Source organism: Eleginops maclovinus, chromosome 23 (genome assembly GCF_036324505.1).
Source record: "Eleginops maclovinus isolate JMC-PN-2008 ecotype Puerto Natales chromosome 23, JC_Emac_rtc_rv5, whole genome shotgun sequence".
NCBI classification, from domain to species: domain Eukaryota; kingdom Metazoa; phylum Chordata; class Actinopteri; order Perciformes; family Eleginopidae; genus Eleginops; species Eleginops maclovinus.
Genome location: NC_086371.1, coordinates 10,766,121 through 10,780,327, shown reverse-complemented (window position 1 = coordinate 10,780,327; position 14,207 = coordinate 10,766,121). Strand labels below are relative to the sequence as shown.

The following is a 14,207-nucleotide window of genomic DNA, read 5'->3' as shown; positions in this document are numbered from 1 at the left end:
CTAAGATAGCACAGAGTAAAATAGTGTGTAAAATAAAAACCAAGTGTGACACTTTAGCCTAGCGAACAAGAAGTTATGACTGAGCTTAAACTAAAGCTGTTGAAAATACACCTTTACTGAACCAGGGCTGAATACTTTTTTGGAATCGACAGCAAACATCTAATCATTGTAATGGTCCAATAGCAAACCTCAAATTCATCCTTGCCAGTTTGTAGTGATAGTTACCTTTTCTTTTAAGGACACAGTTCCCGATTTAGACAATAGGTTGGCTACTTTTTTGTGTTTCTGATTAAGGCAGCTTTCTGGTAAGGCTTACAACATTTGACATACAAGCGGTTAGGGTTCTTTTTTTATAAATGAAATAGGGATGTTAGGCAAAATATTTTGAGTATGGGTGAAATGGCTCTGATAGATGACATGTCTCAGACAGTATACTGTACATTTCAATATTCCTCCAAAGCATTATTTATTCCAATCTATGTCATCTCTTATCAAGCCGTGGTTCAATATAAAATTAAACTTCCTGCAGATGTTTCAAATTAAAAACCTACAGAACGCTCTTACTGTGACACATCTGAGCAGGAAGCGTTCGGCTTCATTCACAGAATCTTTAAAGGCATTTAAAAACTGCAAAGTGGAAGCAATTAGTGAAATATGGCAGTATTTCTGTTAGATATGAAGGGTGAGTACGACATGTTTATTTTGCTGTACAGATGGAATTAGTGCTGTGGAAATCTAAATAATGCTGAATTTAACAAGACAACAGGAAAACATAGAGGAAGCTGTAAGTCTCTTCAAAATTAAATTATTTCAAATGAAATGGTAAAATAGAAGGCTTCTGATGAAAATATGATCTCTAAATAAAGACCAGATTTCTGGTAAATTATTTAGCAGTCAGGATGCAGATTCACATAAACAAATCACAATAAGGTACCTTATAATGCTCTACTATATAATCACTGATTTGAAATGAGTTTGTTGTAATATTTATAATATGAATTTATAATCAAGTTATTTGTATTAATTATTAAGCAGCTGGCTCCTGTTTCTATGGTACTGTAATGACTAGGAGTTTGTGTACCTTATTGTTAAGTGTTACCAAAATAACAGCCTGATATGATGGTTGAGTAAAAGCAATGAAAGCACAAGCGCTGTTGAAAGCACCCACACACCCCCACAAATATGAAGAGGAGTCAGAAGGCTGAGGGACGAGCTCGCCTCTGGTATTGATTGGATATACACATATTCCACGGCAGCAAGTGGGTGCTGGAGCTGCTGTACTGCTGCTGAGAACGCTAACACAAGTCTAGCATAGCAGGAGAAAAAAAGCTTTCATATCTGCGCATTCAATTTATCACAGACTGATGTCTGATTATTTTAATTAACAGCACCGGTGGTATAGTGTTTAAACACTTCCGTCTCATTCCATCAAAGCCCTGTGTCCCTCGTTACTCTCTCTAACAGAGAATCTGATGCTTCCATCGCTGAATCAGGAGTCCACTCTGCCCTGCGCAGCACAGTCACATTTCTAGGCCAGTCGCTACTGTGATCAGCAAATCCCCTAAATAAAACAAAGCAGGCAAGCAAACAAACAAACAGCGTTCCCCTCCCTTCTCTTTTCTTCTCTCCTCTCCTCCCCTGGCTGGCAGCGAGAGGCAGAGAAGCGAACAGGCTAGCTGATATGGGGCTGAGCCCTGGCAGGGCCTCTGACAACGACCATATGGATCACAGGGGCTTGGTAGCCTTAGCTTCCAGGAGGACACACGATCTGCAGCTTCAGGCCACTGCACCTGTAAACTGTACAAAAGCTTATATATGCATCACATACTGTAGCTGTAGCCAGACCGCAGTAATGATTAAACCACTTGATGAGCATTAAATCTGCTTCCAGAGGACACAATGCATTCCTGTGAATCCTGCATTTCACAAAGGAACTCCAAACTGGAAGACCAAAATGATTGGAGGCTTTTTAAGAGAATTGTATGAGGTGGGATTCAACACAGCTTAGGTCCGGGGTCACAGCTTCAGCTCCAGTAATAGTGGCTCGGTTGGCTTTCTTGCATGCTCACGTGAACGTCTTGCGCTCCCTCCCTACCCGCTCTTACAGCGTGTAAAAAGCAAACTTTTGTCAAAGTGCACATGAATATTGCAGCGCACCTTGTCTCGCTTGTTTGGTAGTGCATTCCCCATGATTCACTATCGTCCCTTACCCGCGCATTTTTTTTTTTCAGGTTAAAACTCACTTTGATTTTGGGTAACGGTCTGTGTTGGGCATGGGTTTGTGTGCTTCTGCTTAAGTGTGAGTGTGTGTGTGTGTGTGTGTGTGTGTGTGTGTGTGTGTGTGTGTGTGTGTGTGTGTGTGTGTGTGTGTGTGTGTGTGTGTGTCTGTGTGTCTGTGTGGGAGAGAGACAGGCAGGCGCAGAAGGAAAGATATGTTGTAGGAGGTTTGCTAGCAGACAACTAAAATTAAATTATGTGCTATGAATTTGTATGAGATCAGTAAAAAGGAATGTTGGCTTTTCAATTATAGTTCAATTCTTGTTGCAAATATCTGTTTCTGTGTAATTGAAGCATAATTTTACAAAGACCAAAGCATTGCGTGCAAAGATATGCAACAATTGTCTGGGATTAGCAAAACATCTACACTGCATCTCATTACCTTTTCTTCCACATGTTTATCAAAACATATTAAATTACCAACAAGTGTATCTTTTTGCCTCTTGATATATTGAGGTAGCAAGGTTGGGTGACGTACTAAAAGGACAAAAACAGCAGTTGCTACTCCATGCAGTCCTTGTAACAAAATGTGGCAAAAAGTTGTAAAAAACGTATAATGAAACTATTCAGTTAAACTGTACTTGCTGATATCATGGGGTTCCTTGTACACATCCTTGAGGCTCTTCAACTTGCCTGAAAAGTACTACTTGGGTTCATAAAACTACTGTGGAGCTACTGATTTTGTTACCCTCACAGATCAATGTATACAAAAATGTATAGTAGTTTCACAGTTTGAAACGACATTTGCAAAAAATTGTAAAAATCTGTCATCATATCTTGCTTTATGTTTGAGCTCAGAGGTTTAAAGCTGCATAATGTTGGATGTTTTATATAAGAATACAGCAACACTTTAGAAGACAGGCACACCTCCCACTACCTAAGTAAGATCTGCACTGTTTGCCCAAAAACGAAATGCTTTGGTTTGTTGAGTACATTTTATTCGAGAACTCACAAAAACTGTCTTTGAGTGCATCTTTAGAAATTGGGAGGTACCAACCATAGATATTTGATATCCTTTGGTCTGAAAACACAATAGTAATTAAGTTTGTGGCAGATGCAATAATACACAACACAATTATACAAAAATTGGAGCACTTGTCTTTAACAGGTTTGGAAACATTTCATATTGTCTGGTTGAATACCAAGTTTAAGCTGCAATATAAACTGATTTGAAGAGCTATTACACTGTTTCAACTGTTTCAAAATGTTGAAGGGAGGGAAAGCATAGGGAAGTTGGATCCTCAGATTAAATGTAATCTGCTGCCAGTGTAAAAGGCCAGCCACACCAGGAACTACAATATAATATAATATCCATAAATATTTAAGTATTAGTATTATTACACAGCTGGTGAGTCTTTTATCATTTTTGATGTGATGTTCTTTATTATTATTATTGAAAATGCAAAAAAAGGCCACAAGTGGACCGAAATGTGAGGTTGAAGATGACTACCTCCTCTACTATACTGGGGATGTTGTCCTTATCTTACAAGGGGACAACTGAATCGTCACAAAATGATCATAATAGCTGCCAATATCACACCACTGCATATGAAGTAAAGGAGATCCGAAGCCAAAATTGAAAAGGATAACACTTATTGTTAGCGTAATAAAAATATAAACCTCGCAACAAAGTACTGCTTTCAAGATGTCCTTACAATATTTCTCGAGGTCAGGGTTGCCTGGCCTTATGAGGAGTCCTCTTTTCATGAGTACTGAGAGTCAGCGAAGATGAGGTCACGCTGGAGAAAGAGTGGATCATATTTTGTGTCGGGCCATCCTCACGGCCGTAAGCCACCTCTAGTTAAGCATTCTCAATATCATTAAAAGGTTGTACTGTTTTTTTGTCATTCATAGTTTTCTTTTGAATGCAGCCCTTACTTGTAAAAGCCAGGTATTTATTCTGTTATTTGACTGAAATGTGTTTTCTAATGTTTCCCCCTTTATTCCTACTTGAAAGAAAGGGAGTCTGCTTTCTTCCTGGCTTATCTATTCATGAACAGAAATACTGAAGTGTAATGTTGCATCCGATGTTTGCAAATGTACTTCTCTTACTTGAGATTAAAAAACAACGCGGCAATTATGTGTCACATTGAAATGAATGTATTGACAGAAATTACAGCTGCAGGTATAATGAAAATGTCCATCTTGGCATTATCGTTCGTATGGATATGCAGAGTGCACTTTCATTCAGATCACATATTTCTTGACTTTTTTCTCCCCCCCCCCAAGACAAGCTCATAGATAAATCTCTCTTGATCTGATGAGAATATTCCAGATTTTAGACAGAGCCTTTCAAAGATCACAGTAGGGGATCCAGCTCAAGACATTTGGACCTGGAGAACATGTAAATCTCATCCGTTAATACACTCTGGGTTGCAGTTGGCTAATCAAATTCTGCCCGTATGAAATCACATAAGACAGATGTACAAACCAACGACACCTACAAATCAATGTGAGAGTAAGACACACACATATACACACACTCTATGAGCACAAACATTTCTGATCAAGGCTTGAAGGTTTTTGAGATGCAATCACCTAAGGGAGTGTTAGACATGGAACACCCACCGTGCCTGTGCATTCATTTAGAACACTACAGAGGCCTGTCATAAACAATGGGTCTGGCAAAGTATGTTGGCCCCGAATCTTGATGCTAATAAATAAAGTAAAATCTAATTAATAATTCAAGCTAATCATAGCCACAGAGCTGGAGAACACACAAAGACATATTGGAGCCCGAAGGGGGAAGAGGGAGCCTTCTGACTGAAGCTCCCCGAAGACTGAGGTCTCTACTTTCCTCAGATTTAAATTCAAAGCTCTTGTTTTAAAGAATGCTCTCATAATCCCAACTGGAATCATCCATAATTAACCTTGCAAACACAATCATTTACTACATAGATGGCAGAAAGGGAGAAGTTAATATGGCATCATTATGTCGTGGGGGTCGTCAAATGATTTCCTCACACATACATGAAATGTTCATGGCTACAGAAGCCATTTGGAAATGTCAATGTTCCAGCTATAAAAAGCCGGCTCGGATAATTCTGAATGACTGTGCAAGGTTATTGCTTTTCATCGTGCTAGCATCCCAAAACACGAGTTGTTATGAAAGCTATAAGATAATAGACATGCGTGGTTGGGGCGTGTGTGATTACTGCCCTGCTCTCTGGCTGTGTATAGGTAGTGGGGGAGGGGTCACATTCACAATTCCCACCCAAGGATGAGCGTTGGTGACTGAGGAGAGCTGAGCAGGGTGGGGGTGATGGTGATGGGGTTTTTTTTTGCATCTTTATCCCTACCGTGTGCTATGGCCCATTCATAGGATGCATATACTGGCCGTTCACATGCCTGTTTTTAGAGATGGAGGGACAGATGCTTGTCCAGTGTCAGAGCTTCGCTTGCTCTCCCTCTCTGACAGCACCACCAACTGCCTCCTCTTACATAACCCCCTCCCCCTCTCCAGGCCCACTGACTGCCTTTATTGGCTTATTTCACTCGTTTTCAACCTTAGCATTTTCACCCCACTGACAGCCCCCCCTCCCCACCCCCAACCATCATTCATCACTGGATGCTTCTCTGTATGTCCGCTCTTTTTATCACTATGTAGATACTACTGGACTGGATCCATAAATGCAATGTTGGATATTTTCTCTACAGAGTTTTGTGATTCGCATGATACAGCAAGTGAGCAAGGATCCTTCGAAAGAAAAGGACCAGATAGTATATTGTACAGAGCGGTTAATCCATTAACGGTGACAACATAAGATTTAACTACATGATCTTTACATAAATCACAATGCATTTTTAGATATTCACACGTTTCATTGTACGTTACATATGGAATAGAGATACTGGGAACAAGCAGGGTATGAATTAGGTGCTAATAATGATGGAGAGTAAAATCTCCCTGTAAGCAATAAATGCTTACATAATCACATCTGCTGTGAGCTTTCAAATGTGTGAAACATGAAATAAGCCTGATTGGTCTAGAAGGAAAAGGCTTGCAATAGATTTAACACGAACCGATAGAACGTGCCAATCTCCTCCTGCCTCCTCAAACCTCTCCTTGGCTGTAGTAATCTGCTAATATCAGCCAGGTTGCGGCTCATATGTGGGCTCAGCTCAGGGGGATCTCTTCCACTCTGCCACTGAAATTTCAGCCTCCATTTTACCCCTGTGCTTCTTCTCACCTATCTTCCTCCCATTGCCTCCCATTTCTAGCTAAAAACAAGATCAGACACAAACGGAGGGGACTACAAACGATGCAGCGGCTTCACTAGCCGCAAATACGAGTCTACATAAACACATACTCATGCACAGCAAGAACCATTCCTTGAATCTCTTGCTCACCAACGTACCCTTCCCCCACCCATGCTCACTCTCATGCTCGCATACAAGCACCTTTCTTAATTAAAGACTCTGCTTCTGAAGCCGTTCTGACCTTTTATCAACTGTGATTTATAAATGCATGTAAATAAATGGAGATAATAGAAACAAAATGGAGCGCCTGTGAAGAGGCCGTTTCATTCACACTGTGCGGCATGTATGAGACACAGATTACTGCTGATACTCTTGTTTTTCCTGACAACACATTCATTACATTGTGATTCTTTTTAGCCGAATGACTAGATAGGAAAAATAAAAAAGGCTCAACAGCAAAGGGAACTGGTATCCGAGATCGATTTCATCATCTCTTCCTCTACCAAATGAGCCACAATCCTAGAATTAATTGATCTCTGAAGATCAATTTCATTCATCTAATGTTCTGACTGTAATGTCAAAGTAACTGACTATAGAGATGACTTAGAACGATTCCAAACTGCCTCCCGGTGCTGCTTCAATGAATGAAAATGCACCATTTTTTGGCCTACGGTAACTGCATCAGCGTAAGCCTTTGACGACATACACTAGGTGTGTTAAATGTATAAGCATTAGTCATCTGCCTCAAATCCAAACATGAAGATCATCTCCGTGTGTGCAGGGGAACTGGATCAGTCCTGTTATGTTCTCCTCACTCTGCTACCATCAGAGGAAGCACAGTCAACAAATGGGAAACTGAGGGCTTGAGATGAATACTAAATAAGAATTCTCTCCCATAAAGTGACAGCTGATACATGATGGTCTCTGTTTTACTACAGCAGCAGCTCATCTGATCCCAGTCCTCCCTGCCAGGCCCCACAGACCAGACTATCTAACAGAGTAAATAAGAAGAAGAAGAAGAAGAAGAAGAAAAAGAAGAAGAGGAAGAAGAAGATGAGTTACCTGGTCATACCACTCTCGGTTGGTACAGGTGCACTCAGGCCACCATCCTGCTTGTCCACTGGAGTTGTTGCCGTTTACTTTGGGGCCACACTTGGATTGGCCCTTTGGGTTGGGGCCTCCAGGGCCCCCACCAGACATAATCTTGCCCTTACTTCTCCCCAAAGTGCCCCCTCCTCCTCCCATGCTTCCACCTCCCCCTGAGGCCGGAGGGGGTAAGGTCTGGCCTCCTCCGTACCCAGGCGGGTATCCATAGGGCTCGGCCTGCCACTCTCCTCCATACGACGGGGCGTCCATCCTACGCAGGGCAGCCATACGGGTCACCTCATAACATTCGGGGCACTTGCAGCAGTGGTGGTGTTTGTGCATGCTGGCTGCGCTGGCTGGGCTGACGCTGAGCGGAGCGGCGTGGCACTCTGTCTCTGCTGCCTCCTCAGATCTCACACAGCACGCTGTGATCGGCTCACAGAGCGCTAACGCCGACGGAAATAATACTAATCACAGGAATTTCTACAGATTCTCCCTTTTCGTCAAATCCTGTCACTCTCCTGTTTATTCCTCTCGGATGTAGAAAAAAAAGATCAAGAGGGACGGTAAGCAGCAACAGGAAAACAAAAATACAAAATGGGCACGTAGTCTTTGTCCTCTTGACGTAGAAGATCAAAGGAAATATTCAAAATATTGTATACGACCACACAATCAGAGACCAGCCCCGATGGTAGAAATTTCCTCTTGCTTCTCTTGGTTCACAGTGATACGCATATAAATTCATAGATATATATATATATATTCTTTTGTTTATATATCATATATATTTACACACACAATTACATATAAAAATATTAATATAAACAGACAAGCACAAATACAGTTATGTACAGGGATAAATGTATATATATATAAATATCTATATGCGTGTGTACAAATATATATATAGATATATAAACAATATGTATAAATAAATGATATCCGCAGATGAAATCTTCCTCTGGTAACTCTTGGTATCTTCCCGTTCTGTCAAAATCTCACGGTTTTCCTCCTGCGTTGAAAAACGTTTTCTTTCTCTCTCTGTTTCTTTTCTCAGCCTGCAGAGAGGAGCTGAGCACTGGATCGCCTCTCAGCCAGCTTGCCCTAGATGTGGATTATTCAGAGGGATGCGAGCAAGCAAGAGGGAGATGGAGAGCGAGAGACACAGAGAGAAAGAGAGAGAGAGAGAGAGAGAGAGAGAGAGAGAGAGGCAGGAAGGGAGGGGGAGAGAGATACGTAGCAGCATCCCTCCAGCACCTCAGCCCTGACAGCCACAGCCAATCAACTGGCAGCGCTGCCATCAGCAGCAGCAGCACCAACAGGACTGAACGCTTCACTAGCTGCTCTTAAAGGGACCGCAACCGTTAAACCACACTGCTGCCTGCCTTGGGTGAAAAGGTACTGCTTCACAGTTATAAAAGGCACAATGAAAACATTGTATTTATTCATTTCCTCAATTAAAAAGGTCAGCAAGTCATAGTGTGCTGTATGTCAATGCTAAAGCTCGACCCCAATCCACTAATTGTGAGTCTAATCCATCTTTTTCATCAGACCAATGCAGCCAAAATCCAACTTACTGTGAGCACCCTGTCGCTCTGACTGGTCACTGTTCACCTCCACAGTCATCCCTAGTTCACCTGCAGACTCAACAGCTTTCCTGAAAGTGATGGCAACCCGGGGCTCTGTGTCACAGCACACAGCTGCAAATTATCTCACAATATAAGCATGTGCAGCAGATGAAAATCCTTTTTTCAACCAGACCTGCCTCTCAGCAGAGATGCCTTTGAATCACGCTGCATTACTTTACATCACTCTTTACCCCTCTTCCTTTTTTAGCATTACTACTGGCAAAGCAGCACTTCTGTTTAATTCATTCTACTGTTAAGTCCTGCCCATGTGCAGGATTGGGTCAAAAATAAATACAGCGAGAGAAAACTGCACTCCTGAAGCCTCGTTTAACAACCATAGGGGAAATATTTTATGTTCACAATGATGACATCCACACATGTGCATGAAACCAACAAGATTATACGCTTGGGCTTTCGAGTGGGTGGAGGAAGAGATTGAGAGTGAGAATGTGTGAGGGGAAAAAAGACAGAAGGAGAGACTATATGGCTTTTATGTATCTGTGGCAGTTATATTTTCAGTAATGCGATTGGACTGCCTGTGAACCATTTTGCATGCTTATGAATTTGTGGGTTGATCACAGCTAGATAAAAAACGTCCTGACACTGAGAGTGAATGTTTATTTTTTAGAGACCTAAGAGGGAATGTTACAGTGTCGCCATTAAAGCACTGCATATATGCATTATTAATGAAATGTGACGGGGAACAGAGCTGGGTGTGTCTGCATGGGGGAGAGAGTATTTGTACATAGTCTGCATGTCACACTGCTCATACAGGAAAGCCTTTTCAGTGACAGCACATAAGACACAATGCCAGTAAACTATATTTAAAATAAAGTGTATCTATGCATCCTCCCTGCTGAACTGAACAGGATTTTAAGGCGAGGGCACACTGCATTGTGTTGCAGTCATACCAGGAGGCACACACAGCAGGCGCATTGACCCTAAATTACATGCAACACTAACTCACTTCATTGTAATGATATTATTACAATGCAACCTACAGAGAATTGCCATCGGAGAGCAAAAAAAGAGGAAAACATTTTTAAATAGACAGTTAACCAGTGAATGCCTCAAGTTGCAATGTTGGATGCAGCCACAAACCCTGCAGAAGCCAATCACAGCAGAGGGGCGGGGCTTCGAGGCAGCGGCTTGAAAGGACGATGTAAGCATATTGATCACAGCACACATGACCGAGCACATGTTGCAACCATCCTTCCCTCGCCTCGCTCTGTCTCTCCTAAAAACTGTCTACATAGTATTTGACTTACAGAGGGCTTGCAGTAAAATAACAACATACTGTACGACGCACAACATGAGGAAATGACAAGCAGGATACACATACTGTAGGCTGGAGAGACGGACTGAAAAAGATCCCCTGTGATGACTAAAAACATATGACATCTTTATGGATACCAGGCACATTCACACACACATGTGATATGAAATGTATAATAAGACATATTGAGTGACTAGGAGAAATAAAACTGCCACCTTTAAATATTACATAATATAAAATACATAATGAATTTGGTAGGTCTTTCTAGGGTCAATTATTTGCTGGTTTTGTGTATCAGAAAGATACAGGAAGCACTCATCACATTGGAGAGTATTACAGTAAAGGTCTGAAAGGTTAGTGCGGTGTTGTTGTAAATGTTGCTTAAGATATTTAGTACCTTTTGTAACTTTTTGATAAAGACTGATTTTAAATCTTTCCTTTACGCTGTTATTACTAAAGAAGTGTAATTCTTCTTAGCTTCTTTAATCGGAAACATTTCAGTAGAGAGGAATAAATTCCATATCAGTACAATATTGTGTAATCGTATGCCATAGCAATGCAATACAAACAATCCTTACACATATGTTACATTTTCGTTGCGGTGGTGTAGCCTCAGTTTTGCTTCGGCTCAATTAAACTATTTTTTTCATGTTGTCGTTTTCAGTGTCCTTGTATTAGATTACATGAAATTGTCAAATTTAATCTGCAGTTTATAACGTTATAAAGCCAACTATATAAGATTATTTTTCCATTTGTGGGACATTGCCAAGCAATAATCAGTTACTGGCAAACATAAATATTAGAAATGTAATTTGGTTTTTAATTCTTTTAGTTTATCTTTATTTATTTGTTTGTTAGATAAAAGGTGGACAAATGTTTCCCTTGCAAATAATAGTGACGCAATTTTTATCATAATTTCTGAAACAACATATTCTAACAAAAACGGGAACAGCACCGCGCACTAGGGTAGGATGAACTGTTAGCTCGTAATTACACTCTGACTCTCACCAAATGTAATAACTTTTGGAAAAAAAACCAATAAGAACAACTTGGCTTTAGAAGACCCCAAAGAATAGCAATATTGTACTCCTTGGACTCCTGGTTGTATAATGTATAAGGTGCAATAAACATTCACATCACATATGCACATGTGTATACAGACATGAGTGAGTGTTGTGAGTGTGCCGTCCTTGATAAATATTGAGCCCAATTAAACAGCTTTGACTGGAAAGGAGTGCATCAACAGCATTAGGTGATTTATCTTGTGAAATGAAAGCTCTAACCTCTGACCTTCTGTTGACAAATGAAAAAGAGGGACCTTTGATTTATGGCATAAACGGGGAAATTATCCTGTGCTTTTGAACGGAGATACTTCCCGCATCCCAGCTTGCAGCTCCCCCAACACTATCAGCTCAGCCTCAGCCTGCACGGCCCTTATTACATAAACCCACCTGGACACCCTGTAACAAACACACACACACATACACACACACACATGCTATCATAATGAGCATTACAACCCCCAACTGCAGCACACACCATGTATTGAGCTTTTCAGTCATTTCTAGGCATTTCTCAGAGAAGCTATGTGACTACTCCTGTGTCACCTGACCGGATGCAGCACCATAAAAGGACAGTCGGTAGTGAGGCAGTCTTAAAGAGGTAGCTCCATATCAACACGTACTGAGCCGCTCTACTGTAGCCTTAACCAACTGCAAGAGGGGGGTGAGGAAGCAAAATTCTCTCTCAGGCATCATTGCATCTTTGCAGAATCTGTAAATCTTTAGCAGAATCTTTACAATGAATGCTTCCACTGCTCAATGAATCATAGCTCTGTGAATGTGGAGGGAGGGCGGTGCAAGGAAAAGCAAGAGAGACCCCAAGACAGGAAGCCAGTCAGACCCAGAGAAGGAAGGACACTCATCAGTTTTGTACTAAAAGCTAATTTAACCTGCCAAAGAGCTTCCACGATGCTCTCCCAGCAATGCAGACGCTGAAAACAAAGGCTACATGGCTAAGACTCCTATTAATAGGCCTCAGTGGCAGAGAACAGCTGCTCCACACACACACACACACACACACACACACACACACACACACACACACACACACACACACACACACACACACACACACACACACACACACACACACACACACACACACACACACACACACACACACACACACACACACACACACACACACACACACACACACAGCACCTCAAACTGATGGAATAATGAGAGTAAAACAAACACATGGAGCAAAATGAGAAGTGGAGGGATATACAAGATGACAAGAGCGGAAGATTGTATCAGAGCCGCATGGCAAACGGAAAGCATTTGGAGTAGATTTTTTGCAGACCCACAAAGAAAGAGAGCTATGAAATGGAGTGCTAGTAGGAGGTTAAGCGATGAGCTGACAGAAAGGTGAAGGCAGCTGATAAAATATGATATCAAGGTGTCGCAGGTTCACGACAGACGCCATAACTGAGGAGAAACCAAACTAGGTGCCCTATGTGTGGGCAGAAATGCGATGACTAGAGGGGGCATTACTGAAGCATGGTGCTGAACAGAAGGGGGAGTAAAAATAGAGGAAAGAAAATAGAGAGAGATGCCGAGAAACAAACAAAGTGCTTGTGTGTCCATGAGTGCATAGGAATGCAAAATAAACCCTGTGCAATTACCCATTCACCTTGTCACAGAGAGCATTGCATGTGAAATCAGTGTGCTTGCTGAGTGTGCATCATCACGATTGTGCTCATATGCGCGCACGGTGTAAAACGCAGAGCAGAGAGAGAAAGCGAGAGGAAAAAAACAAAGACACGAATTAAAAGAGGAATGAAAAAGACGGGATGAAAAACAGAGAAGCGAGGAGAGATAGATAGAGAGAGTCGGAGCAGTCTGTAGGGATGCAGGCGGGGGAGGAATGTGGTTTCCATGGCAACCCGAGGAAAGGCTGAGCTCTGGGTGTCCGTTCCAGCTCTGCACTGCACCGGCCCTCGCCTCTCAGCCGCCTTGCTCTCTCTCTCTCTCTCTCTCTCTCTCTCTCTTCAGCCTCCCCCACTATTCTTCCTCTCTACACCCCCCCTTTTCTCTCCCTTTCTTTCCCTCCTTCCTGTTCCCTGCGCCTCCTCAGCTCCCTCACCTCCCTCCTTCATGTGATAGAGGGAGACACACACACACACACACACACACACACACACACACACACACACACACACACACACACACACACACACACACACACACACACACACACACACACCGTATAATCCAGAGTCAACCTGTACTGTCACCGTATCCTTATGCAGACATTATCATGTGAGCACATTGAATCCATGTGCTCACAGCCTGCTTCTCCCCCTCTCTTACCCCCTCACGCCTCCACCCACTGCACTAGTTCTGGGCTCAGCTGAAAAGCCAACGCCTGCGGCCACTGTGCTGCCATGTGCCACTGGCCGTGTTGTAATGGGGAAGGCATGTGAACACAAGAGCTTTTAACAATACTGAGGAACACAGCTATAGTGTATCAGATAAATCTCTATCAGGACATACAAGGAGTGTGGCTCATGTAAGCAGCAGGTTGACCACAACGGAAAATATGCTTATTAACGTGTAAAAATAAGAAATAGCACACCTCAAACATTTCAATTCTAGTTTATATACAGATAAAGCAATGAGATGTAAAGCAGTTATTATTGAACTTTAAAGGTGAATGTAGTCGGATTTAGAGAG

The 14,207-nt window shown here is 42.0% G+C and overlaps 1 protein-coding gene across 6 annotated transcripts in view; it reads right to left on the bottom strand.

Moving 5' to 3' along the window:
* The window catches only part of dlg3 (discs, large homolog 3 (Drosophila)), a 72,019-nt gene that overhangs the window by 45,321 nt on the left and 12,491 nt on the right, over positions 1 to 14,207 (bottom strand). For 2 of the 6 annotated variants that reach the window (XM_063876057.1, XM_063876059.1), the window contains exon 1: positions 7,540 to 8,660. The exons of the other annotated variants lie outside the window; for them this stretch is intronic. In XM_063876057.1, the coding sequence (XP_063732127.1) occupies positions 7,540 to 7,905 (366 nt within the window). In that variant the 5' untranslated portion in view covers positions 7,906 to 8,660. Of the gene's footprint in view, positions 1 to 7,539; positions 8,661 to 14,207 lie in introns of those variants that run through there. 6 annotated transcript variants of the gene reach the window in all.